The sequence below is a fragment of the Oncorhynchus nerka genome, linkage group LG27 (assembly GCF_034236695.1).
Source record: "Oncorhynchus nerka isolate Pitt River linkage group LG27, Oner_Uvic_2.0, whole genome shotgun sequence".
Classification (NCBI taxonomy): Eukaryota; Metazoa; Chordata; class Actinopteri; order Salmoniformes; family Salmonidae; genus Oncorhynchus; species Oncorhynchus nerka.
Window position 1 is genome coordinate 21,788,705 of NC_088422.1, and position 25,511 is coordinate 21,814,215.

The 25,511-nt window shown below is 47.5% G+C and overlaps 1 protein-coding gene across 4 annotated transcripts in view; it reads right to left on the bottom strand.

Moving 5' to 3' along the window:
• The window catches only part of LOC115111355 (intermembrane lipid transfer protein VPS13A-like), a 73,685-nt gene that overhangs the window by 44,604 nt on the left and 3,570 nt on the right, over positions 1-25,511 (bottom strand). For 2 of the 4 annotated variants that reach the window (XM_029637318.2, XM_029637319.2), the window contains exons 6-41: positions 25,282-25,391; positions 25,089-25,148; positions 24,716-24,775; positions 24,519-24,599; positions 24,346-24,403; positions 24,000-24,127; positions 23,578-23,684; positions 23,173-23,344; positions 22,578-22,640; positions 22,174-22,306; positions 15,367-15,461; positions 15,102-15,244; positions 14,430-14,631; positions 14,157-14,271; positions 13,594-13,730; positions 12,879-13,011; positions 12,604-12,721; positions 11,457-11,601; positions 10,226-10,310; positions 9,912-10,090; positions 9,623-9,779; positions 8,874-8,953; positions 8,696-8,755; positions 8,378-8,570; positions 7,899-8,015; positions 6,578-6,681; positions 6,045-6,212; positions 5,447-5,754; positions 5,036-5,183; positions 4,731-4,881; positions 4,496-4,620; positions 4,106-4,275; positions 3,328-3,572; positions 2,835-3,154; positions 2,322-2,684; positions 887-988 (exon numbers count right to left, since the gene is read on the bottom strand). In XM_029637318.2, the coding sequence (XP_029493178.2) occupies positions 887-988; positions 2,322-2,684; positions 2,835-3,154; positions 3,328-3,572; positions 4,106-4,275; positions 4,496-4,620; positions 4,731-4,881; positions 5,036-5,183; positions 5,447-5,754; positions 6,045-6,212; positions 6,578-6,681; positions 7,899-8,015; positions 8,378-8,570; positions 8,696-8,755; positions 8,874-8,953; positions 9,623-9,779; positions 9,912-10,090; positions 10,226-10,310; positions 11,457-11,601; positions 12,604-12,721; positions 12,879-13,011; positions 13,594-13,730; positions 14,157-14,271; positions 14,430-14,631; positions 15,102-15,244; positions 15,367-15,461; positions 22,174-22,306; positions 22,578-22,640; positions 23,173-23,344; positions 23,578-23,684; positions 24,000-24,127; positions 24,346-24,403; positions 24,519-24,599; positions 24,716-24,775; positions 25,089-25,148; positions 25,282-25,391 (5,135 nt within the window). Of the gene's footprint in view, positions 1-886; positions 989-2,321; positions 2,685-2,834; positions 3,155-3,327; positions 3,573-4,105; positions 4,276-4,495; positions 4,621-4,706; positions 4,882-5,035; positions 5,184-5,446; positions 5,755-6,044; positions 6,213-6,577; positions 6,682-7,898; positions 8,016-8,377; positions 8,571-8,695; positions 8,756-8,873; positions 8,954-9,622; positions 9,780-9,911; positions 10,091-10,225; positions 10,311-11,456; positions 11,602-12,603; positions 12,722-12,878; positions 13,012-13,593; positions 13,731-14,156; positions 14,272-14,429; positions 14,632-15,101; positions 15,245-15,366; positions 15,462-22,173; positions 22,307-22,577; positions 22,641-23,172; positions 23,345-23,577; positions 23,685-23,999; positions 24,128-24,345; positions 24,404-24,518; positions 24,600-24,715; positions 24,776-25,088; positions 25,149-25,281; positions 25,392-25,511 lie in introns of all 4 variants that reach the window. The other 2 variants (XM_029637316.2, XM_029637317.2) reach the window with 1 other exon arrangement.

A 25,511-nucleotide genomic window follows, 5' to 3' on the forward strand; every position in this document is an offset into this window, starting at 1 on the left:
TGGTTCAAAAATAAACATATCCAGGTGTTAGAATGGCCAAGTCAAAGTCCAGACCTGAATCCAATCGAGAATCTGTGGAAAGAACTGAAAACTGCTGTTCACAAATGCTCTCCATCCAACCTCACTGAGCTCGAGCTGTTTTGCAAGGAGGAATGGGAAAAAATTTCAGTCTCTCGATGTGCAAAACTGATAGAGACATACCCCAAGCGACTTACAGCTGTAATCGCAGCAAAAGGTGGCGCTACAAAGTATTAACTTAAGGGGGCTGAATAATTTTGCACGCCCAATTTTTCAGTTTTTGATTTGTTAAAAAAGTTTGAAATATCCAATAAATGTCGTTCCACTTCATGATTGTGTCCCACTTGTTGTTGATTCTTCACAAAAAAATACAGTTTTATATCTTTATGTTTGAAGCCTGAAATGTGGCAAAAGGTCGCAAAGTTCAAGGGGGCGAATACTTTCGCAAGGCACTGTATATACTGTATTTTATACCATCTATTGCATCTTCCCTATGCCTCTCTGACATTGCTCATCCATATATTTATATTCTTATTCCATTCCTTACTTAGATTTGTGTGTATTAGGTAGTTGTTGTGGAATTGTTAGATTACTTGTTAGATATTGCTGCACTGTCGGAACTAGAAGCACAAGCATTCCGCTGCACTCACAATAACATCTGCTAACCATGTGTATGTGAGCAATAAAATTTGATTTGCTACAGTGGCTAGCTTAGCTAACGAACTAGCAACGTTTGTTGCGGCTTGCATGACCAGAATGACACATCGATGAACCACCAAAGGCACACCCCATTTCTGTTCGAAAATTGAGTAAGAGGCGGTGTTGGACCGTTTTTTGTGCCCAAAGTCGACCTTTAATTAAGGGTCACCTTTAATCCCAGAGTCCAGGATCTGAAGCCGTCTCTGATATCGTCCTCTAGGGGCTCCAGCAGAGGCTCCCACACCCCCATCACCTCATTGAAGTAGTGAACCTAAACACACAACACTATATTACAGTACACCAAATGCAGTCTGACTAAACCCACAGTTGAAGTTGGAAGTTTACATACACTTAGGTTGGAGTCATTAAAACTTGTTTTTCAACCACTCCACAAATTTCTTGTAAACAAACTATAGTTTTGGCAAGTCGGTTAGGACATCTACTTTGTGAATGACACAAGTCATTTTTCCAACAATTGTTTACAGACAGATTATTTCACTTATTCACTGTATCACAATTCCAGTGGGTCAGAAGTTTACATACACTAAGTTGACTGTGCCTTTAAACAGCTTGGAAAATTCCAGAAAATTATGTCATGGCTTTAGTAGCATCTGATAGGCTAATTGACATAATTTGAGTCAATTGGAGGTGTACCTGTGGATGTATTTCAAGGCGTACCTTCAAACTCAGTGCCTCTTTTCTTGACATCATGGGAAAATCAAAAGAAATCAGCCAAGACCTCAGAAAAAAAATTGTAGACCTCCACAAGTCTGGTTCATCCTTGGGAGCAATTTCGAAAAGCCTTAAGGTACCACATTCATCTGTACAAACAGTAGTACGCAAGTATAAACACCATGGGACCACGCAGCCATCATACAGCTCAGGAAGGAGACGCATTCTGTCTCCTAGAGATGAAAGTACTTTGGTGCGAAAAGTGAAAATCCATCCCAGAACAACAGCAAAGGACCTTGTGAAGATGCTGGAGGAAACAGGCACAAAAGTATCTATATCCACAGTAAAAACGAGTCCTATATTGACACTACCTGAATGGCCGCTCAGCAAGGAAGAACTACGGTTTGCAACTGCACATGGGGACAAAGATCGTACTTTTTGGAGAAATGTCCTATGGTCTGATGAAACAAAAATAGATCTGTTTGGCCATAAAGACCATCGTTATGTTTGGAGGAAAAAGGGGGTGGCTTGCAAGCCGAAGAACACCATCCCAACTGTGAAGCACGGGGGTGGCAGCATCATGTTGTGGGGGTGCTTTGCTGCAGGAGGGACTGGTGCACGTCACAAAATAGATGGCATCATGAGGAAGGAAAATGATGTGGATATATTGAAGCAACATCTCAAGACATCAGTCAGGTCGCAAATGGGAATGTTTACAAAGATTAAATGTAAGGAATTATGAAAAACTGAGTTTAAATGTATTTGGCTAAGGTGTATGTAAACTTCCAACTTCAACTGTATATTTTAGTTGAATTGAGGTTGTGTAGAAGTTGTGAAAATGTTGTGTAGATGTGTAAAGGTTGTGTAAATGTTTTGTAGATGTTGTTTAGAGGTAGTGTAGAGGTCGCATGCAGAGATGTGCGGTGCCTGACCTCCAGGTTGAGCTGGCTGTGCAGGTTGATGAGGGTGCTCCAGTTCTTGACGTCCCCGTGGAAGGAGGACTTGGCCAGCAGCATGGGGACGGTACGGTGGCCCACCCCTGCCTCCAGTGTCAGGCAGATGGAGGAAATGGCCACCTGCAGGGACTCACCCTGGGGAATCAGCCGGACCAGGGACTGGGCATCCTCGTCTTTACCCTCCTCCTCCAGGAACCACAGCTTGAGATCCCGCCAGGACCGGCGCTCCCACAGGTCTGGGTGCACGGGGCTCTCCAGCTCCGACTGGGGCATGTCTGCACCGGCCGGGCTCAGCACCGACTGGATGGTGATCACTGTGTTGATGATGATGGGCGACACCTGTGGGAAGGGGGCACAGAGGAGAATGGAATGTAAGACACATTACTCTGGTTTTGGCAGCTGTGCCAGAAATAAAAACATAAGAAAAAGTGACAAGGTACTTTATTAGTGAGATGCTTCTTCCCGTTCCGTTTTTTGGCCGTGGCCTACCTTGAGTGTCAGTGCCTTGATGGAGACCTCCATGGCCTGCGGGGAGGTAGAGGACTGTGCGCTCTTGAAGAACACCTGGCAGGGCTGCAGCACAGTGGTCTCCTTGTTCCTCCTCTTCTCCCTCAGGAAGGGGCAGGCCACTACCTTCAGGTCCTTGACCACTGCCGTCATCAGCTGACCATCCGGGTTGCTCTTCATCACCAGCTCGCACTCCATGGTCATGACCAGGGCTGGGGCGTCGGCACGCGTCAGGTCAGCCACAAAGACAATCTCTGGGTTCTTCACCAGAACATTCATCTCCGACTTGACTGCCACTGGAGCTGGAGTACAGACAGAGAGGAAAGCAGGTGTGTGTTCATTAGGCATCAAATGTAAGAAAACTGTCAGAAACGGAGTGAAACTATCGGACATTTCACTTTGCACTAATTGGACGTCGTACAAACATGACATTTGTGGTGAATATTGTGTAGTGTGAAATGTGAACATGTCGTACCAGGTTCCTTGGAAGCTGCGGTGGCTGTAACTGTGGGTTTAGTGTTGCTGTTCTTGGGGGCGGCTGAGGAGAAACCTTGTTGGCTGGCCTTGAGGAAGATGTCGGCCACGGTGAGCAGGAACTCCATGCTGGCACAGAGGTAGACATCCTGCACCACCGTCTCCAGAGAGGTGCCTTCACGCCCCTGATTGTAGTTCACCTCCACCATCACGTTCCTCTCAGCGCTCCGACGAATCGCCATCATCCTGACAGACAGAGGCCAGAGGGACAGGTGTACATGATGATTCCTACAGAAAGAGCAATAATAACAATCCCTACAGCAAGGGTCCTAATAACACACCCTATCATAAGTGCACTAAATACCTTGTAATCTGTTTGTCATATGATGTTACATAGAAGAGTGAGTAACTTTTTATTCTACTCTACAGATTCAAAGATTCCATTCTCTCAAAACAATTGACATACCAGATGGAAATACTCATGGGTTTTGATGAACTGGGAGTGCGAGATTAAATGAAAGCTGCTTTGACTATCATGGGGTTGCTAACCAAAGCCATTCATCTTAGCTGTGTGACAGTCCTGTGTGACAGACAGATGGTGAAGCAGTGATGAACATTATGCCACGCTGGAGAACACACACTGAGCCTCGTACATCAACGCCAGCACTGAGCCACGCACTCATATGTTCACAGTACACACACCACTCTGCGGTATCTCTCCCAGTGTCTGTGAATGTGTACGTAGGCTCAGTACCAAGGTAACTGTGTGTGTGTTTTACCTGGCAGTGATATTCTTGACTCTGCGTCTCTTGTCGTCTAGCAGGCAGTCTGTGAGTTTGACGGAGGCCTTCATGGATCCGTCTGAGAACATGTGGACAGATGTAGAGATTGTTCCCAAGGTGAACTCAGCCAGCATCAGCTGATCATCCCTGGAGTTCAACACCTGCACCTGAATACAGACACATAGGCAGAGACGCACGCCCACAGAGACAGGCACAGACACATAGGCAGAGACGCACGCCCACAGAGACAGGCACAGACACATAGGCAGAGATGCACGCCCACAGAGACAGGCACATACACACACTTTCAGGTAAGAATATCTCAGTGGATGGAGTTTTCTGCGGTCAATTAGTGTTTGTGAAGGTGTGCAGTGATGCAGTAGTCACCTCAGTCCCATTGGGGCTGTACAGGACCAGAGTCATGGAGTCAAACTTGAAGTCTACTTTGAGTATGTTCTTCAGCTTAGTGCTCTTCTGGGTCTCGACCACTGCAGCAGTTACCACTATGTTGCCTACAGACAGGGTTCAACATGATTATCAATATCACAATCATCCAAATATTAAGACTCACACACACATTCAACCCAACTGTTCTCACTGCTGGTGGAGATAGTACCAGTACCTCCTGTGCCCTGCGAGCCTTTGGTAGTGTCAGGGTCGGAGTGATCCACTGTAGACGGAGGAGGACGAGGGGAAGCAGCGTCTGACGTCTCTGACATGTTCTCACCCAGAGTCCTCAACACCACCGTCATGTCATCCTGACTCAGGATCAGCTAGTAAGACAAAAACACACACACACATCCACCCCGTTACACAAATGTATCAACAACCATCATTTCATATGAACATTTCTTGTTCATTGAGAGTTGGCTTTAACTAACACAGACACACACACTGACACATACACACATACAGACACACACTCACATTCATAGGTTTGAGGTGGGCAGTGATCTTTATGTCAGGGATGCTGTGGTACCAGGAGGCTGACAGGTTCCTCTGGATGGACAGGTCCAGGTTGACCGGCTTCAGAACCTGGATCTCCCCCTGAAATCTCCCCTTCTCAAAGGTGGTTCTGCACAATCAAACACAACAAACAAAGAAACAGCTTTACAGGTTCTGATTTTCTGCACATCCAGGTCCATCGACCAGATATACAAAAGTAAATGAAACACACAGAAATCTGTCTATTGTCAAGAAACACCTCACAACCCTGTGAACAAATGAAGTCATCCGATCACTATAAACAACTGCGAATCCATGAGGTTTAATTCTGGTTCCGTATACAGAATTGGCTGACTACTGGTGTGCTTTACTAGCAACCCTGTTCTGTCTCACCTGTACATCTTCAGGTCACTAAGGACCACGGTCATGGTGTCGATGATGGGAGGGATCTTGACATGCGTCTGGGAGTCGACCAAGGCGAAGCAGTTCTTGACCGTGACCATACCGAGGTCAGCCACAGTGACGTTGGTGGAGGAGGACGACTGCGGCAGGAAGACAAGAGGAGCTTTGAAGTCTACATCCAGAGAGATGCGCACGCTGCGCTCAGCCAGCTCCATCACCCCTGTGGCTGCCTTCTCCGCTGCCTGCACCGTCACCTCAGCCAGGGCCTCCTTGGCCGCCTGGAAATTGTTGATGAAAGCCTGGGGGAGAGGGAGGTGAATGAGGAGGAAGAGAAGGGGTGGGACAAAGAGCAGTCGCGTTACAGAGTTCTCATCGATGGTCATATGACGTAGGACAATCCAGAACCGAAAAAGTGCACCGAATGTGATTACGGTAGGCTTGGTAAGTTCTGGGGCATTTTGGTACCGGTACTATAAGTAAGGCCATGGTTTTCGACACCCTGGAAAAGTGTTGTTGGCAGCTGAATTTTTGAAACACATAAAAGGATAGGTGATAGTTAAGTGGAGTTAAGAGAGATGGTGTCTCTTACCAGGATGGAGGAGATAAACTTGTTGAGGAAGATGACCTGGATGCAGCCCACCGTCAGGGTGATGCTGGTGTCCACTTTACCCATGTCTAGATAGGCATCGCCCTCAGTGGCGTCCGTGTGGTTCACCATGCGGAAAGCAAACACCTCCTTATCAGCTATGGACACACACTAGGATGCAGAGGCCGTACAAATATAGCAGCAGAAAGCAAAAACAACAATCATAATTTCTTGTGAATGTGGCCCCTTGACTGGGAAAATAACATCGCTAAAGTAAAACAAATGGCAAAGATTAGGTGATGTTTGTTCAAATGGCAAAGATTAGGTGATGTTTGTTCAAATGGCAAAGATTAGGTGATGTCTGTTCAAATGGCAAAGATTAGATTTGGCGTTATTTCAAATTTTGATATGTCAACTTTTCATTTGATCCTTTTTGGATACTGGAGGCCATGAGTGAGCCTTGTGAGTATGGTAGTCAATGACTGCTGGGTCGTGTTCATTAGGGAACGCAAAGGAAAACATTGAGCAAAAGCTACCTGCTTGTACAGTGCCTCCTTATCACAGTCCAGGATGACTATGTTCTTCAGGTTGGCCAGAACCTCCACCGCCTTTCTCCTCATCAGCACCTCCGACACCAGGCCTGGAACATAGAACAAAGAGGCAGAACACTGAGGAGCAGGTCTAGGTCTAGAACAAGTCTAAAACAAGGCAACAGTAAACCTGTCGTCCCCCACAAATAACGAATGATGCAAGCTTGTTCAAAGTTTGGAACTTCAGTTGATTACTATAGCGCCCCCTTTGGCCAATCAGTGTCATTTGTAAATGCCATATCTCTGTGGTATGGCACATCATTCACCAAAGTTTTGTCAAAATCGGGCCAGCGGTGTCTGAGATATCACGTGATTAACTAACATACGTACTAGCGGACGGCGACAGATCCATAGTCCCCATATCAGTTCCAGAGCCAATAGGAAAAGATCATCAGTGGCCTGAGTATTTCTTCATGTTTACCACAAGGTAGCACTAGCATCATTATAATGTGTGTGCGTGCGTGTCCTGTCCACACAACTAATCACACAAACACATAATTGTATGCAATATCATAATTCATGCACGCAGCTGTTGTGGATGTGTATCGCGGAAGGAGACTTGCGTCGGGGACGGCGACGTGTGTCGCGGACGTGTGTTGCGGACGATGACTTGTGTTGCGGACGGTGACTTGTGTTGCGGAGGGTGACTTGTGTTGCGGACGTGTGTTGCGGACGGTGATTTGTGTTGCGGACGGTGACTTGTGTTCCAGAGGGTGACTTGTGTTGCAGAGGGTGACTTGTGTTGCAGAGGGTGACTTGTGTTGCGGACGTGTGTTGCGGACGGTGACTTGTGTTGCGGACGGTGACTTGTGTTGCGGACGTGTGTTGAGGACGGTGACTTGTGTTGCGGACGGTGACTTTGTGTTGCGGACGGTGACTTGTGTTGCGGACGGTGACTTGTGTTGCGGACGGTGACTTGTGTTGGGGACGGTGACTTGTGTTGCGGACGGTGACTTGTGTTGCGGACGGTGACTTGTGTTGCGGACGGTGACTTGTGTTGCGGACGGTGACTTGTGTTGCGGACGGTGACTTGTGTTGCGGACGGTGACTTGTGTTGGGGACGGTGACTTGTGTTGCGGACGGCGACTTGTGTTGCGGACGGTGACTTGTGTTGCGGACGGTGACTTGTGTTGCGGACGGTGACTTGTGTTGCGGACGGTGACTTGTGTTGCGGACGGTGACTTGTGTTGCGGACGGTGACTTGTGTTGCGGACGGTGACTTGTGTTGCGGACGGTGACTTGTGTTGCGGACGGTGACTTGTGTTACCCTCAATGCAGATCTCTGCTATCATGTGGCTATGGCCTCGGATGAAAACCTTCAGACAGTTGAGATCAGCTCTGATGTGCAAATTCACCACGTCCTCAAACCTTGACTTCTTAGAAGCTGAGGAGAGTGGGGTAGAGAGACATTGATGAAAGAGTAGTTCCTTTGTCCAAACGTAAAAGACACTTTGATGAGAAGATGATTTTGTTTGCATCACAATACATCAAACGTCAAGTGGTCCATACAATGGCAGAGAATTTACATTTGGTTTAGCTAGCTACGTATTAGAAGGAGAATACATGGAGGACATGGGTCTACTCAATATCTCTACATGCAACAAATATACAGGAGGTATATTACCTAACCAAATTCTCTTCCACTTTCGACTAACTTTGATTCATGAAATAAATTCTAATACATTTCAACAGTGGAAAAGTCTTAGTTCCAGTAACCGGAATGGATTCCATGAAACTGATAATTACATGTTCTTTTTGCCACGGCCGATTCCTCCTTCTCTCCCTCCTCCCCCTCTCCCTCGTCCTCCTCTGCGATTGTGGGAAGCTCCTCCTTGCTAGGCACCGCCTCCTTGGTCGGGGGGAGGAGGCTGTTCAGGAAGTTCATGGCATTGAGCAAAGCCTCCGTGTGCAGGTGTACATCCAGAGATGAGAAGTTCACCTGAGACAGATTTCACGCACACACCACCGTCACAATGAACACAACTGAGCAGAGTACTGAGCTCAAATCAACATCATGTTGAAGTTCCAAATGTGGGTTAACACAGTTGTATTGTAAGATCTTACCTTTACTGATTGTTCAGTGTTCTTGTACTGAGACTTGAATTCTGGCCCGTTCTTATCAGCCTGAAAGAGACATTGAAGATTTTAGACCTGCTCTACTGTTAATCTACATTGGATGAAGAATGCATGAAACAGTGTTGACTGTGTATCTCTGTGTGTGTGTGTGTGTGTGTGTGTACACCTTAGTGTACTCCAATGTGAGGAGGTCCTCCTCTGTGTTGTCTAGAGTGGTGATCAGGTGCACTTTCTTCTCCTCTGAATCTGGACAAGTATATCAAACCAGAAAATGATATCACACCAAAACCACACAGAGAAGTCTGCAGACATGCCACACAACCGCCAACGAGGAAGCAGCATATCACGTTATTTCATAATGATCTAGACAATCATTTCTTCGCATTTCAAACGCAGCAAGGTGCACAGAGCTGTCTTGCTAATGTTCCAAAAATGCAATCGAGGGAAAAACACCATTCAAAAAACACACCAGATGCAAGCGATTTCATGTGACATATGTTAAAAGCGTGGAAAGAGGGGTGATGTAAAGATGCAACAACTCCAATAGGTTGCTATCAAACATGACTAGATTACTACCTTTGAATGTGGTGGACAACAGAATAAAGTTCATTTGAATAACAAATAGGACAGGAGAGAAATGCTGGTTTCAATGGCATAAACAGGCACATTCAAGTGTGGCTACCTTTTCTGGCGTCTCCCCTAATGTCAGAGCTGGTGTGGAGAAGGCTGTAGCGAAGGCGCATAAGACCCAGATTTGTACATTTACATATTTATGTAAATCTATGCTAATTATATTAAAACTATTATTTGAATATTGAAATGTTTAAGATACATTTTCGATAGTGAATTTCTGGATCAGTTAGTTGACAGGCCTACCTTTAAGAGACAACGATTCCCACCCACCCCCTCACCTACCCATATACTCTGAGCACTCTAGGCAGATCTCGCGTAGAAAGGTGTTAGATGTCATGTCGAAGGTGCGAATCTTTAGCTCGGTGCCGAGACGCTCGACGTCCAGGTGTAACACTGTGACCTCCTGGTCTCTAGACAGACGACACAGCTGAACAGACAGCTAGACAGCAGAATGAGGGAGTTCAAGTACACACATATACACACACAGCTTTATTAGCAATTAGAGTGAAAACATCTAAATGAAGTGTTTAAGGACTCTCTCACACACAGATGTATATTATGTTAAGCATACCTTGTTGATCTCAAACGTCATGAGGAACTCTGTCATGTTCTTCTTGGGGTCTTTCTTGACCAGACCTCTCCTCTTGACCGAGTCGGAGCGTTGCAGGGGGCTGGGCATGTTGTCGGGGAAGAACGGACTGTCGCCTATAGGAGAGCTGGGAGCATCGTAGAACAGGTCCTCCTCTGAGCCTGCACACACACACACACTTAAATGATAATGCCACACTAACGTCTGTCATGATCACATTTGTGTGTATGCGTAAAGTACAAAGATCCATTTGTAATGGGCTGTATGGGCTCTATGTGTGCGTGCATGTCTCTCACCTGATTCCCATATGAGGGAGTTGCGCAGTTCAGCCATGGTTGGTTGCCTGGGGGTTAGCTGAGGGGTGTACGACTGCTTTGGAGCCTGCGGAAGAAAAACAAGCAGAAATTAGACACGAACACACACACAACCCAATAGAAATCTATTTACTCACAAAACAACAACCAACATTACAGTCAACCCACAGACAGGCAGAGAGGGAGAGTCAACCCACAGACAGGCAGAGAGGGAGAGAGTCAACCCACAGACAGGCAGAGAGAAGAGAGAGAGAGAGAGAGAGAGAGAGAGAGAGTCAACCCCACAGACAGGAGAGAGAGAGTCAACCCACAGACAGGCAGAGAGAGAGGGAAAGTCAACACACAGACAGGCAGAGAGAGAGAGTCAACCCACAGACAGGCAGAGAGAAAGAGAGAGTCAGCCCACAGACAGGCAGAGAGAAAGAGAGAGTCAACCCACAGACAGGCAGAGAGAGTGAGTCAACCCACAGACCAACAGAGAGAGAGTCAACCCACAGACAGGCAGAGAGAAAGAGAGAGTCAACCCACAGACAGGCAGAGAGAGAGGGAAAGTCAACCCACAGACAGGCAGAGAGAGAGAGGGAGTCAACGAGAGAGAGTCAACCCACAGACAGGCAGAGAGAGAGAGAGAGAGAGTCAACCCACAGACAGGCAGAGAGAGAGAGGGAGTCAACGAGAGAGAGTCAAACTACAGACAGGCAGAGAGAGAGAGAGTCAGCCCACAGACAGGCAGAGAGAGAGTGATGGTCAACCCACAGACAGGCAGAGAGAGAGAGTTAACCCAGAGACAGGCAGAGAGAGAGAGAGAGAGAGAGAGTCAACCCACAGACAGGCAGAGAGAGAGGGAAAGTCAACCCACAGACAGGCAGAGAGAGAGAGAGTCAACGAGAGAGTCAACCCACAGACAGGCAGGCAGAGAGAGAGAGAGAGAGAGAGAGAGAGAGAGAGAGAGACCCAGAGAGAGAGAGAGAGAGAGAGAGAGTCAACCCACAGACAGGCAGAGAGAGAGGGAAAGTCAACCCACAGACAGGCAGAGAGAAAGAGAGTCAGCCCACAGACAGGCAGAGAGAGAGAGAGAGTCAACCCACAGACAGGTAGAGAGAGTGAGTCAACCACAGACCGACAGAGTCAACCCACAGACCGACAGTCAACCCACAGACAGACAGAGAAAGTCAACCCACAGACAGGCAGAGAGACTCACAGTAGTTAGTACCTTAGGTGTAGAGTGTGTGTTGGTGCTGCGCGGGGCCGGCCTGCTCTCCGGCAGCGGGATGCTGTTAATCAGCTCCAGCACGGCCCGCACCTTATCATCAGAGATCCTCAGAGACAAGAGAGGCATCTCCCCGAAGATCTTAAACCTGACACACACGCACACACACACTTTATTCATATCATTCATCTGACCAGCTTTTTGACAAACACGATTATACATAGTGGTAGTCCAAAAAAGGCATCGCACCCACCCCTCTCTCTCTACCCCAGAACCAACCCACCCCTCTCTCTCCACCCCAGAACCCACCCACCCCTCTCTCTCCACCCCAGAACCAACCCACCCCTCTCTCTCCACCCCAGAACCAACCCACCCTCTCTCTCTACCCCAGAACCCACCCACCCCTCTCTTTCCACCCCAGAACCAACCCACCCCTCTCTCTCCACCCCAGAACCAACCCACCCCTCTCTCTCCACCCCAAAACCCACCCACCCCTCTCTCTCCACCCCAGAACCAACCCACCCCCTCTCTCCACCCCAGAACCCACCCACCCCCTCTTTCCACCCCAGAACCAACCCACACCCCTCTTTCCACCCCAGAACCAACCCACCCCCCTCCACCACAGAACCAACCCACCCCTCTCTTTCCACCCCAGAACCAACCCACCCCTCTCTCTCCACCCCAGAACCAACCCACCCCTCTCTCCACCCCAAAACCCATCCACCACAGAACCAACCCACCCCTCTCTCTCCACAGAACCACCCACCCCCCTCCACCCCAGAACCAACCCACCCCTCTCTCTCCACCCCCCCACCCTCTCTCCACCCCAGAACCAACCCACCCTCTCTCCACCCCAGAACCACCCACCCCTCTCTCCACCCCAGAACCAACCCACCCCTCTCTCTCCTCCCAGAACCAACCCACCCCTCTCAGAACCCATCCCAGAACCCACCCACCCTCCCACCCCCTCTCTCTCTCCACCCCAGAACCAAACCCCTCTCTCCACCCCAGAACCAACCCACCCCAGAACCCCCCACCCCTCTCTCCCCAGAACCCAGAACCCACCCCCACCAACCCCCCCTCCTCCACCCACCCACCAACCCCTCCCCTCTCTCTACCCCAGAACCCACCCCTCTCCCCTCCCTCTTACTTGGGCATGCGTGAGTCTGTGACCACCATGGCTCTGCTGAACACCACCTTGACATCAACAGGCTCCAGGATGTGGAGGGCCGATTGCTTCAGCTTACGGGCTTTCCTCCAGTCCCCGTCTAATACACAACACAACAACCACTGTTAAGCCTAATTTAACTATATTCTACCTAAGTATTCAACGCAAGAACGCAACAAGCTACAGAAAACGACTTCCCTGCATAGTTGTGTCACATGACACATTTTGGGCAGATAATTGTATGCGTGTGTGTGTACCTGGTTTGCTGTAGAGAAACTGTAGGCTGCTGAGCTTGATGTTGAAGCTGTCGTAGGCTTGGGACATGATGTCCTGTATAGTCCTTCTCCCTACAGAGAGCTGGGGTAGCCCCTTTCTGCTCAGACTAGACACCTGATATCACAATGGCATAAAACAGGGATTTTCAAACTTTTCTTCCCAGGCAATAAAGCCCTTTTCATCTGCTACCTCAGAGTCGGATGAACAGCTAGTATGCCAAATGTTCCTGTAGACTTCCAGTTATTGTGCTAACGCTAGTTAGCATTGGCTCGTGAAACTCCCTCTAACTTCCTTCATACTGGACATAGAGACATTCAAATGGTTTCCATGACGGTATTCTGTTGCAGCTAGCGATATTCATAAACTAATCATTTTTCACGTACAAAAATACCCAAAATAGTTTTTCAAAACAAAGCTAAAATGTATGGACCCCAGTTTGATAAAAACCCTGTCATAGCACACCTGGATGAGGTCCTGTTTATTATGCAGGGTTCGGCTGCCCGGGGCTAGTAAACTAAACAGTCAGGCAAGTTGAGTCTGCTCAGTGGTTGCCTTATTGGGCAAGTGAAATTTAGCAACATGACAGGATCAATCACAGTTCGCAAATTTTCCGTACATCGTCTCTCACTCACTCAAGTCAGATCGAACCGCTGTCTCTACACAAACGTGTGTGCTGTGTCAATTGAAGTGACCTACCTTGAAGTGACCCAGGTCCAATAGCATGAGGTTCTGAGTGGAGTCGTAGAAGCCGGTTTGGGGCACGATCACGTAGGAGGCCATGAGGTTGACGTTCAGATCCAGAACCTTCTGGGTCTCAATCACGTACATCAGCCCTGCAGACAACAATATATAATGGACGGCATACTTCAACACGTTCTTTCCAAATATAGGATATGAAAGGGGAGGGAGGGGTGTCTGTCAATAGGAAATAAGAAGTATGGATTGGAGATTGAGGTCAATGAGGCAGATATCCTGGCTGATTAATCATAAGTTTACCTCACCAACCTCCATGTCCATAGAAAATAAATGAATAGATCTCCATATTTGGGCCTGCAGCATATGTAAACAAATCAAATCCAATTTTATTTGTCACATACACATGGTTAGCAGATGTTAGTGCGAGTGTAGCGAAATGCTTGTGCTTCTAGTTCCGACAATGCAGTAATAACCAACAAGTAATCTAGCTAACATCAGTGCTGTGTTTCAGCCCAGGAAAGTGAGTGTGGCCTGTCAGTCAGAGCTAGAGGCGGGGCTCTGACCTGTGGAGGTGCGGTCTCGGAATTGTTCCAGCTTCATGAGAGTGGCGTTGGTCAGCTCGTCTAGCTGGAGGTCATCAGGCAGCAAGAAGAACGCAGACATGCTGTTCACCGTCACCTGCCGGAGGGAGACACAGGTACCCATGTTGTTACACATGCAAACACACTCATTTTGTTCGAACAACTCCACACCCAGATTGAACCGAGGAACAACTGATATAGTCATGTAAACAGGTACACACACACACACACACACACACACACACACACACTAACAGCGTCATAGATGATCTCCAGAGGCTGGGACTCGACGTGGAGCCGCTGGTCAGCACTCTCATCCAGAGGGTTGGTCTCAAACAGGATGTCAAGCAGGGGGGTCCCTGTTACCGTGGCAGCCTTCCTCGACGACAGCAGGGTGGGCGCCGGCCGATTATTTGCCAGTCCTTTCACCTCAAACAGACTAAGCTGGGCTGACAGCCTGAGGGCAACAACAACAACAACACCAGCAGCATCAGAACCAAGGGCAGAGAGTGGAGGGAGCAGTGGAAGAGAGAGAAGTCTGGAGAGCGAGAAAGGGGGAGAGAGAAAAAGGGGAGATAGATGAGGGAAAAGCAAAGGGGGAGAAAGAGAGAGATACCGACAAACAGAGCATTGCAAAATAGTGTCGTCAGCTGTTCTCAAGTTTGCTCTTGGACTATGGCGCGACAACAAAAACCTGGCAACAATATCCCATTGATAAAGCACTACAACAGGGAAGGAGGGGGAAAGTATTTAAACGCAGGGTCTGTTCACAAGTGTACAGAGTTACCGATTATAAATAGATTTTGTAGAACAGATATGATATTCTGTCATGTAAATTTTGACATCATGTCAGCTCTTCATTTCTGTGTGCAACGTTCTGAACGTTTCCCCTCACCGAACATACCCCAGAGTGTGTACTGTGCATACTTAATGGCTTGTGCTCCGGGCCTCTGGGTCAGCATGGATTTCAGGTCTTCAACTGTGACCTTGAGGATTTCATTCTGATCCTTGTTGTCTTTCATTGAGAAAGACATCTTCTTCATGTGAAAATATATCTTAATGTCCTCAAACTGCAAAAACAAAATGAGAGAGGGACAAGAGAGATTGTGAATAGTGTCCTGGGTTATCTTTCTATATCCAGGGATTGCTGTACTGCACTACGATGTGTAGGAAATATACAGTAGCCACTCACGTTCTTTGGCAGGTTGTGATTGACAGCTACCTCACTGTAGCCAATGGCAGTGTAGAGTTTGGCCTTCTCGGCAGGAGTCATAAGCTCACCAAAAGCTGAGGAGAATAAAGATTTTTATTTTCATATTGTCCATAAAATGTGTCTAGCTTCACAAAAACAAACATTAAAACATCATCCTCATCAGGAGCGCCTTATCATCAAGATAATTTCAAATCAACTTTACAAGAGGGAAGAAAATGCTAAATGCAATTCCAAGTGCGCAATTAAATCCAAGTCAAAGACATAACTGGTCCAAAACCATTATTATCATCATCATCATCATGAGCACCTTGTTATCAACATGATTCAATACTTGATAATTCATAGGGTGGGACAGGACAGGGTTAAAGGGAAATGTCAAACATTTGATAATTCATAGGGTGGGACAGGACAGGGTTAAAGGGAAATGTCATCATCTTCATCATCTTTAGCACCACCCCGACATCAACATGTGAAAATTGCACCTTGACTTCCGGGTTGGAGCGAGCAGTCGCATCCGCACTTCGGTCTGCACTTCGGTCTGCAGGTAGTATAACTTTTCATTACATTTCATTACATTTCATTATAGTACAACGGTTTGATTTGTCTAATCTTAGCAATTTCTTCTTAGCTAGCTACATAGCCGTCTTTGTATCAAAGATAATTGCGTAATTATCGTATTTCGTCGTCCTAACGTATCTGCCCAGCAGCTAGCCAGCTAGCTAACGCCCACCGTCTACATAGCTAGCTACATAGCCGTCTCTGTATCAAAGATAATTGTGTAGATAATTGTGTAGTCTAGAGCGATTTTCTAGGTTACCTAGCCAGCTATTGTCGTTCTTTTAACGCAACGTAACGTAATCAACACTGCTAGCTAGCTAGCCCCTGAATCAACAATGCAGCCAGCTATTTGTCGTCCTTAACGTAGGAGACACTGCTAGCTAGCCAACAGCTAGCCAACGTCTACCGATTAGAACTCAACAACCCGGTCGCATTCCGCCTCGCCCCACAGGTAGTATCACATTTTCATTTCATTTCATTACAGTACAACGGTTTGATTTGTTTGATCGTAGCTAGCTACATAGCTAGCTACATAGCCGTCTCTGTATCAAAGATAATTGTGTAGTCTAGAGCGATTTTCTAGGTTACCTAGCCAGCTATTGTCGTTCTTTTAACGCAACGTAACGTAATCAACACTGCTAGTTAGCCAGCTAGCCCCCGAATCAACAACGCAGGCACTGCCAGCTAGCCTACAAAGTCAACAACGCAGCCACTGCCAGCTAGCCTACTTCAGCAGTACTGTATCATTTTTAATCATTTTAGTCAATAAGATTCTTGCTACGTAAGCTCAACTTTCTGAACATTCGAGACGTGTAGTCCACTTGTCATTCCAATCTCCTTTGCATTAGCGTAGCCTCTTCTGTAGCCTGTCAACTATGTGTCTGTCTATCCCTGTTCTCTCCTCTCTGCACAGACCATACAAACGCTCCACACCGCGTGGCCGCGGCCACCCTAATCTGGTGGTCCCAGCGCGCACGACCCACGTGGAGTTCCAGGTCTCCGGTAGCCTCTGGAACTGCCGATCTGCGGCCAACAAGGCAGAGTTCATCTCAGCCTATGCCTCCCTCCAGTCCCTCGACTTCTTGGCACTGACGGAAACATGGATCACCACAGATAACACTGCTACTCCTACTGCTCTCTCTTCGTCCGCCCACGTGTTCTCGCACACCCCGAGAGCTTCTGGTCAGCGGGGTGGTGGCACCGGGATCCTCATCTCTCCCAAGTGGTCATTCTCTCTTTCTCCCCTTACCCATCTGTCTATCGCCTCCTTTGAATTCCATGCTGTCACAGTTACCAGCCCTTTCAAGCTTAACATCCTTATCATTTATCGCCCTCCAGGTTCCTCGGAGAGTTCATCAATGAGCTTGATGCCTTGATAAGCTCCTTTCCTGAGGACGGCTCACCTCTCACAGTTCTGGGCGACTTTAACCTCCCCACGTCTACCTTTGACTCATTCCTCTCTGCCTCCTTCTTTCCACTCCTCTCCTCTTTTGACCTCTCCCTCTCACCTTCCCCCTACTCACAAGGCAGGCAATACGCTCGACCTCATCTTTACTAGATGCTGTTCTTCCACTAACCTCATTGCAACTCTCCTCCAAGTCTCCGACCACTACCTTGTATCCTTTTCCCTCTCGCTCTCATCCAACACTTCCCACACTGCCCCTACTCGGATGGTATCGCGCCGTCCCAACCTTCGCTCTCTCTCCCCCCGCTACTCTCTCCTCTTCCATCCTATCATCTCTTCCCTCTGCTCAAACCTTCTCCAACCTATCTCCTGATTCTGCCTCCTCAACCCTCCTCTCCTCCCTTTCCTCCCCTGACTCTCTATGTCCCCTATCCTCCAAGCCGGCTCGGTCCTCCCCTCCCGCTCCGTGGCTCGACGACTCATTGCGAGCTCACAGAACAGGGCTCCGGGCAGCCGAGCGGAAATGGAGGAAAACTCGGTCCTCCCTGCGGACCTGGCATCCTTTCACTCCCTCCTCTCTACATTTTCCTCTTCTGTCGCTGCTGCTAAAGCCACTTTCTACCACTCTAAATTCCAAGCATCTGCCTCTAACCCTAGGAAGCTCTTTGCCACCTTCTCCTCCCTCCTGAATCCCCCTCCCCCCCTCCTCCCTCTCTGCAGATGACTTCGTCAACCATTTTGAAAAGAAGGTCGTCGACATCCGATCCTCGTTTGCTAAGTCAAACGACACCGCTGGTTCTGCTCACACTGCCCTACCCTGTGCTCTGACCTCTTTCTCCCCTCTCTCTCCAGATGAAATCTCGCGTCTTGTGACGGCCGGCCGCCCAACAACCTGCCCGCTTGACCCTATCCCCTCCTCTCTTCTCCAGACCATTTCCGGAGACCTTCTCCCTTACCTCACCTCGCTCATCAACTCATCCCTGACCGCTGGCTACGTCCCTTCCGTCTTCAAGAGAGCGAGAGTTGCACCCCTTCTGAAAAAACCTACACTCGATCCCTCCGATGTCAACAACTACAGACCAGTATCCCTTCTTTCTTTCTTTTTTTTTTTCTCTTTTTTTTCCAAAACCCTTGAACGTGCTGTCCTTGGCCAGCTCTCCCGCTATCTCTCTCAGAATGACCTTCTTGATCCAAATCAGTCAGGTTTCAAGACTAGTCATTCAACTGAGACTGCTCTTCTCTGTATCACGGAGGCGCTCCGCACTGCTAAAGCTAACTCTCTCTCCTCTGCTCTCATCCTTCTAGACCTATCGGCTGCCTTCGATACTGTGAACCACCAGATCCTCCTCTCCACCCTCTCCGAGTTGGGCATCTCCGGCGCGGCCCACGCTTGGATTGCGTCCTACCTGACAGGTCGCTCCTACCAGGTGGCGTGGCGAGAATCCGTCTCCTCACCACGTGCTCTCACCACTGGTGTCCCCCAGGGCTCTGTTCTAGGCCCTCTCCTATTCTCGCTATACACCAAGTCACTTGGCTCTGTCATAACCTCACATGGTCTCTCCTATCATTGCTATGCAGACGACACACAATTAATCTTCTCCTTCCCCCTTCTGATGACCAGGTGGCGAATCGCATCTCTGCATGTCTGGCAGACATATCAGTGTGGATGACGGATCACCACCTCAAGCTGAACCTCGGCAAGACGGAGCTGCTCTTCCTCCCGGGAAGGACTGCCCGTTCCATGATCTCGCCATCACGGTTGACAACTCCACTGTGTCCTCCTCCCAGAGCGCTAAGAACCTTGGCGTGATCCTGGACAACACCCTGTCGTTCTCAACTAACATCAAGGCGGTGGCCCGTTCCTGTAGGTTCATGCTCTACAACATCCGCAGAGTACGACCCTGCCTCACACAGGAAGCGGTGCAGGTCCTAATCCAGGCACTTGTCATCTCCCGTCTGGATTACTGCAACTCGCTGTTGGCTGGGCTCCCTGCCTGTGCCATTAAACCCCTACAACTCATCCAGAACGCCGCAGCCCGTCTGGTGTTCAACCTTCCCAAGTTCTCTCACGTCACCCCGCTCCTCCGCTCTCTCCACTGGCTTCCAGTTGAAGCTCGCATCCGCTACAAGACCATGGTGCTTGCCTACGGAGCTGTGAGGGGAACGGCACCTCAGTACCTCCAGGCTCTGATCAGGCCCTACACCCAAACAAGGTCACTGCGTTCATCCACCTCTGGCCTGCTCGCCTCCCTACCACTGAGGAAGTACAGTTCCCGCTCAGCCCAGTCAAAACTGTTCGCTGCTCTGGCCCCCCAATGGTGGAACAAACTCCCTCACGACACCAGGACAGCGGAGTCAATCACCACCTTCCGGAGACACCTGAAACCCCACCTCTTTAAGGAATACCTAGGATAGGATAAAGTAATCCTTCTCACCCCCCCCTTAAAAGATTTAGATGCACTATTGTAAAGTGGCTGCTCCACTGGATGTCATAAGGTGAATGCACCAATTTGTAAGTCGCTCTGGATAAGAGCGTCTGCTAAATGACTTAAATGTAAATGTAAATGTAAATGTAATGAAAATGACACATTTCTATGTTTTGAAGTAAAAAAGATAAGTGTTTACAATGACATCATCAACCACTTAGTAGACAATTAATAGGCAATGCCTGCTCATAATTGGTTAAAATCACCCAATGTGCCCTGATGATGTCATTTTGAAACCAGCTGAATGACACACAGTAAACCAGCTGAATGATTGACACGTTGGCCTTATGAGAAAAGAGGCAAGGCGACCTGTAGAAGACTAAGCATTGGTGCCCTGATAGCCTACTCGTCTGATCTCATTTATTGCTGATATGTCTGTCTAAATCCAAGGACACTCTCCTCTCACGGTGCCCATGCATCACTTTGCAAAGTAACAACTTTGATTTGCTGCCAATTTCTCCCAATAAAATAAATGTTTGGTTGGTTCAGAACGCATGTGCCGATGCTGTCTTCTAAACTCCAACCGTGCTTCACCTGTGTCAAGAAGATTCTGCGGAAAGGAGCGACAGCCTCCTGGACAATGGACGGTTTTTATTTCACCTTTATTTAACCAGGTAGGCAAGTTGAGAACACGTTCTCATTTACAATTGCGACCTGGCCAAGATAAATTAAAGCAGTTCGACACATACAACAACACAGAGTTACACATGGAGTAAAACAAACATACAGCAATAATACAGTAGAAAAATAATTCTATATACAATGTGAGCAAATGAGGTGAGAAGGAAGGTAAAGGCAAAAAAAAAAGAAAAAGACCATGGTGGCAAAGTAAATAGAATATAGCAAGTAAAACACTGGAATGGTAGATTTGCAGTGGAAGAATGTGCAAAGTAGAAATAGAAATAATGGGGTGCAAAGGAGCTAAATGAATAAATAAATACAGTAGGGGGAGAGTTAGTTGTTTGGGTTATATTATAGATGGGCTATGTGCAGGTGCAGTAATCTGTGAGCTGCTCTGACAGCTGGAGCTTAAAGCTAGTGAGGGAGATAAGTGTTTCCAGTTTCAGATATTTTTGTAGTTCGTTCCAGTCATTGGCAGCAGAGAACTGGAAGGAGAGGCGGCCAAAGGAAGAATTGGTTTTGGGGGTGACCAGAGAGATATACCTGCTGGAGCACGTGCTACAGGTGGGTGCTGCTATGGTGACCAGCGAGCTGAGATAAGGGGGGACTTTACCTAGCAGGGTCTTGTAGATGACCTGGAGCCAGTGGGTTTGGCCAGCCAACGAGAGTGTAGAGGAAGCAGTGGTGGCTTTGGTGACAAAACGAATGGCACTGTGATAGACTGCATCCAATTTATTGAGTAGGGTATTGGAGGCTATTTTGTAAATGACATCGCCGAGGTCAAAGATCGGTAGGATAGTCAGTTTTACGAGGGTATGTTTGGCAGCATGAGTGAAGGATGCTTTGTTGCGAAATAGGAAGCCAATTCTAGATTTAACTTTCGATTAGAGATGTTTGATGTGAGTCTGGAAGGAGAGTTTACAGTCTAACCAGACACCTAGGTATTTGTAGTTGTCCACATATTCTATGTCAGAACCGTCCAGAGTAGTGATGTTGGAAAGGCGGGCAGGTGCAGGCAGCGATCGGTTGAAGAGCGTGCATTTAGTTTTATTTGTATTTAAGAGCAATTGGAGGCCACGGAAGGAGAGTTGTATGGCATTGCAGCTCGCCTGGAGGGTTGTTAACACGGTGTCCAAAGAAGGGCCAGAAGTATACAGAATGGTGTCGTCTGCGTAGAGGTGGATCAGAGACTCACCAGCAGCAAGAGCGACATCATTGATGTATACAGAGAAGAGAGCCGTTCCAGGAATTGAACCCTTTGGCACCCCCATAGAGACTGCCAGAGGCCCGGACAACAGGCCCTCCGATTTGACACACTGAACTCTATCAGAGAAGTAGTTGGTGAACCAGGCGAGGCAATCATTTGAGAAACCAAGGCTAAAGGACTAGGCCGAGGAACAACATGCACAGTGGATTGACAGGAATTCTCCACCTCAATATCAGTTTGGGGTCTTTTCAAGTGCCTTGTTTCGCCATTGTCAATTTTTGTAGCTAGGTTTGTACTTGGTAGGCCTACAATGCCATTTAGCTAGCCACTGCCTACTTCAAGCTTGCAAGCCAAAAAGATTGCAGCTGTGGCAGGATGCTGGCACTAACAGACATTCTGTGTTTATTTATTAGTCAATGTGAGACCCTGTATCAAACGTGAAATGTCTCAATTAATAAGAATGTATGTACAAAATGGAGCATGGTGATTGGGTATGTTGGCAGTCTCACCTCCGGTCTTGACCTCCTTGGACTTGGCGCCGTCATCTCCTGACCAGCCGGACCACATCCAGCCCACCCAGCCCTGAGATTCCTCCTCCACCTTCACCCCCGGACGAAAGATACGCAGACCCGCCTTGCTCGCCTGGAACAACCAACCATTGCTGGTCACAGTCTACACATAACACCTCAGCCACAACCACTAGCTGGAACCACTGTTAGTTAGACTGTGACCATGTGTTGCACTGGTGGTTACGCTATGGCAGTGTGACTAAGTAGGGTTATTTCAGTCATGCTTTACTGCCATTTTGAACAAATGAGTTAGTTGACGGACAGACAGGCTAAACACATTACAGTAGATGCAGAGAAGAGAGGTAGTTAGCTAGGAATAATTCAACAGATAGCTCAATCCGTACCTCCATCTCAGCTTGCTGCCTGGCCAGCGTGATGTTAAAAATATCCAGAGTCCGCTCAGTCTCCTGGGCACATGGAGGGAAAGATGGATCCATTAAAACAGTTCCCGGACCGTTATGGGAATCGATCAATTATTACTTCATCAATTACTTAACGTCCATCAATCAATGCAGCAGAGTAGAGAAAAGGACTGGGGTTGCAACTCTGAAAGCGAGGGAGGAGTTGGCCTTTCTCAATCGCCACCACACCTGGGTTCAAAGAGCATTTTGTTTTCTTTTAAATACTTTGAGTGCCTGATTGAGTCAGCCCGAAGTGCCAGATGGGCAAGGCTTGAACTTTGGGGAGTATTCCATTGGTCAAATTACAGCCAGGCAAGCTCAATCAAGCACTGCTCAAGTTTTGGAAACAAAACAAATACTATTTGAATGCAGGTCTGGGTTCCGCTCTTTAGGGAACGCAACGGAAAATGTTTCAAAACCTTTTGCAATAGAACATTTTAATGTGTGCTTCTTTTTGGACAAGTCCAGGTAGTCCCTTCCTATTTGTCAGTTTTCCTCCATTTGGTGCCTAATGAACATGACCCTGATCTCCACACACCTCCACTTCCCTGAGCAGCTTCTCAGTGGGCTTCTTGTTGGTGATCTTGGACTTGTAGAGCGCTCTGTAACACTTGACTGTCTGCCGGTGGCGGTGGATGCGCTGCCACGACCACATGTGCAACCGTGGCTTCACGTCCACCTCCATGATGCCCATAATCACATACTGCCACCTAGATGAAAACACAAGCAGAGTGACAGTCACAATGGGCCTAGTCTGTGTACATCACTGTAACTCAATTGATTGGAAAAATGTGTCTAATAATCTTATACTGGGTGGCACGCAACATGACACAATTATCATTCACTGCCTAAACATTAACAATAACCACAATTGTCATCAATACATCAAGAGAAAAGGGTTTAAGTATTTTTTTGTATAAGAAACAAAAGAGTGAGTGTTGACCATATGTAGGCGTTGGTGTGCACGTGGAATTGCGGCCGGTATTTCCTGTACGGCAGGTTGCGTGACATCATATCCACCGAGCCCAGGAGCTCCAGAATGCTGATATACTGCAGAGAAGGAAAGGGTCAGAGTTCAGGGGTTGACGAAGAAGACAGAGAGGGAAATAATAAACCCGATTTTATATTGGTAAAAATACTGTAACATTTCAAATAGACAGGATAGCAAAATTGTGGAAATTGCATGTATCAGTGTTCTTCACTGTGGTTAAATAATAGCCACCCTCCTTATTATGCACATAGTTGAAGTCACAATGCAGATTCTAATGACTTTTACAGTATTTTGGGGGGCAAATGTGCTCTTTTGCTCGAAGAAAATTGTAGCCCTTTCTCGCCCTCTCTTTCATGGCCTCTCTCCCGTCTCACCTGTGGCCTGTTCAGCTCCACGGCCACCTCTCTCAGGTTGACTACCAAGTCTACCTTGGGTGAAGAGAAGTTTACGTCTGACCGGGGGTTCATGCTCAGCTTCGCATTGGCCGTTATCGGACGAAAAACTGCCAGCATTGAACAGGAAAATTAGGTTAATAAGGATATGATACCGAATTAAACAACAATTCAACAGTGGGTTTAAATAATGAGAAAAAGTATTCAATTACAATACACTCAAATGACTGATTTGATTCCCTGTATCAGGTGGATGGCAACATGAATACCAAGACTGATCCAGACGATGAATGATGTCACACCCCTGTATCGACTAGGCAACACTCACTGAAATCGTGTTTCATGGGGGTGGAACTGTAGATATCCATGCTGTTCTGGAGGCATCGCTGTGGAAACGACAGACAGGAAGAGACACTTAATTAGACATCATAGATAGACATCACTCTCACTTAAGAGACTCACCGCTCAGCAACGGTGCTGAATGATGACACGGTCACTCACCAGGGCCTCGTCTGGCATGTGATTGGAGTACAGTATTGAGTTCACGTTCCAGTAGCCAAAGAGATTGTCCAACTGGACAAGCTGAGGAGGAAAAAGCACAACAGAAAACAGCTTAGAATGCTGTTGACAGTATAATAGTGTCATAATGTATGTAAAACTCATCTACAGAATAACCATTGCTGTAAAGAATACTCTACCTTGAAAAACAACTTGGCTTTCTCATTCAGAAGACAAGGTTTCCAGTTCTCATCTGCGGTCTGTGGGGTAACACAGTTTTGGGGTTGAGAAGTTACGTGATACTGTTTCGGCATCAGACCACAAATAGACCATAACTCTGACCACAACCATAACAAAACCAAAGCATGGATTGCTGTCATACCTTGTCCATAGACTGCTTACAGGGTAAGGAAACCAATATCACATTTTGTCATTTGGGTGAACTATCCCTTTAACCACGGCAACATCACATATCTCACATCCAGACGTTAACTAAATCGAACCGCTGCAATTTAGATTGTACATCATCCACAATGAAGGACAGATTTCATGAGAAGGCGACACATACATTACCTGAAGGCTGAGGTTCTGTAGAGACATTCCAAATGATAATGGGCATTTGGGATTGGTGACCTGAGAAAGAGAAGAGAGAAAGAGATGAGAGGAGAAAGAAACTTACAGTAATGCAACACAGTAGTAATATACATAGTTCTAGTACTGTAGAACTAGTGTAGTACTATTGTAGTACACTAGGCAGAATACTCACGTCATCCTCATAGCGGATGTGGATGTTGGAGATCTTCACCTGAAGGTTCTTGATCACCTGTGTCACCAGTTTCTCCACAAAGGTGTCTTGTTTCTCAAGTGCGGGGTTTTCTGTGACACCAATGAACATGATATAAGAACACATGCATTAAAGTCACAGTCCTGAGTCTGTGTTTTAACCCAAAGGCAGCCCCGCCAAGGGGTGCATCTGGGGAAATGTAAACACTGACT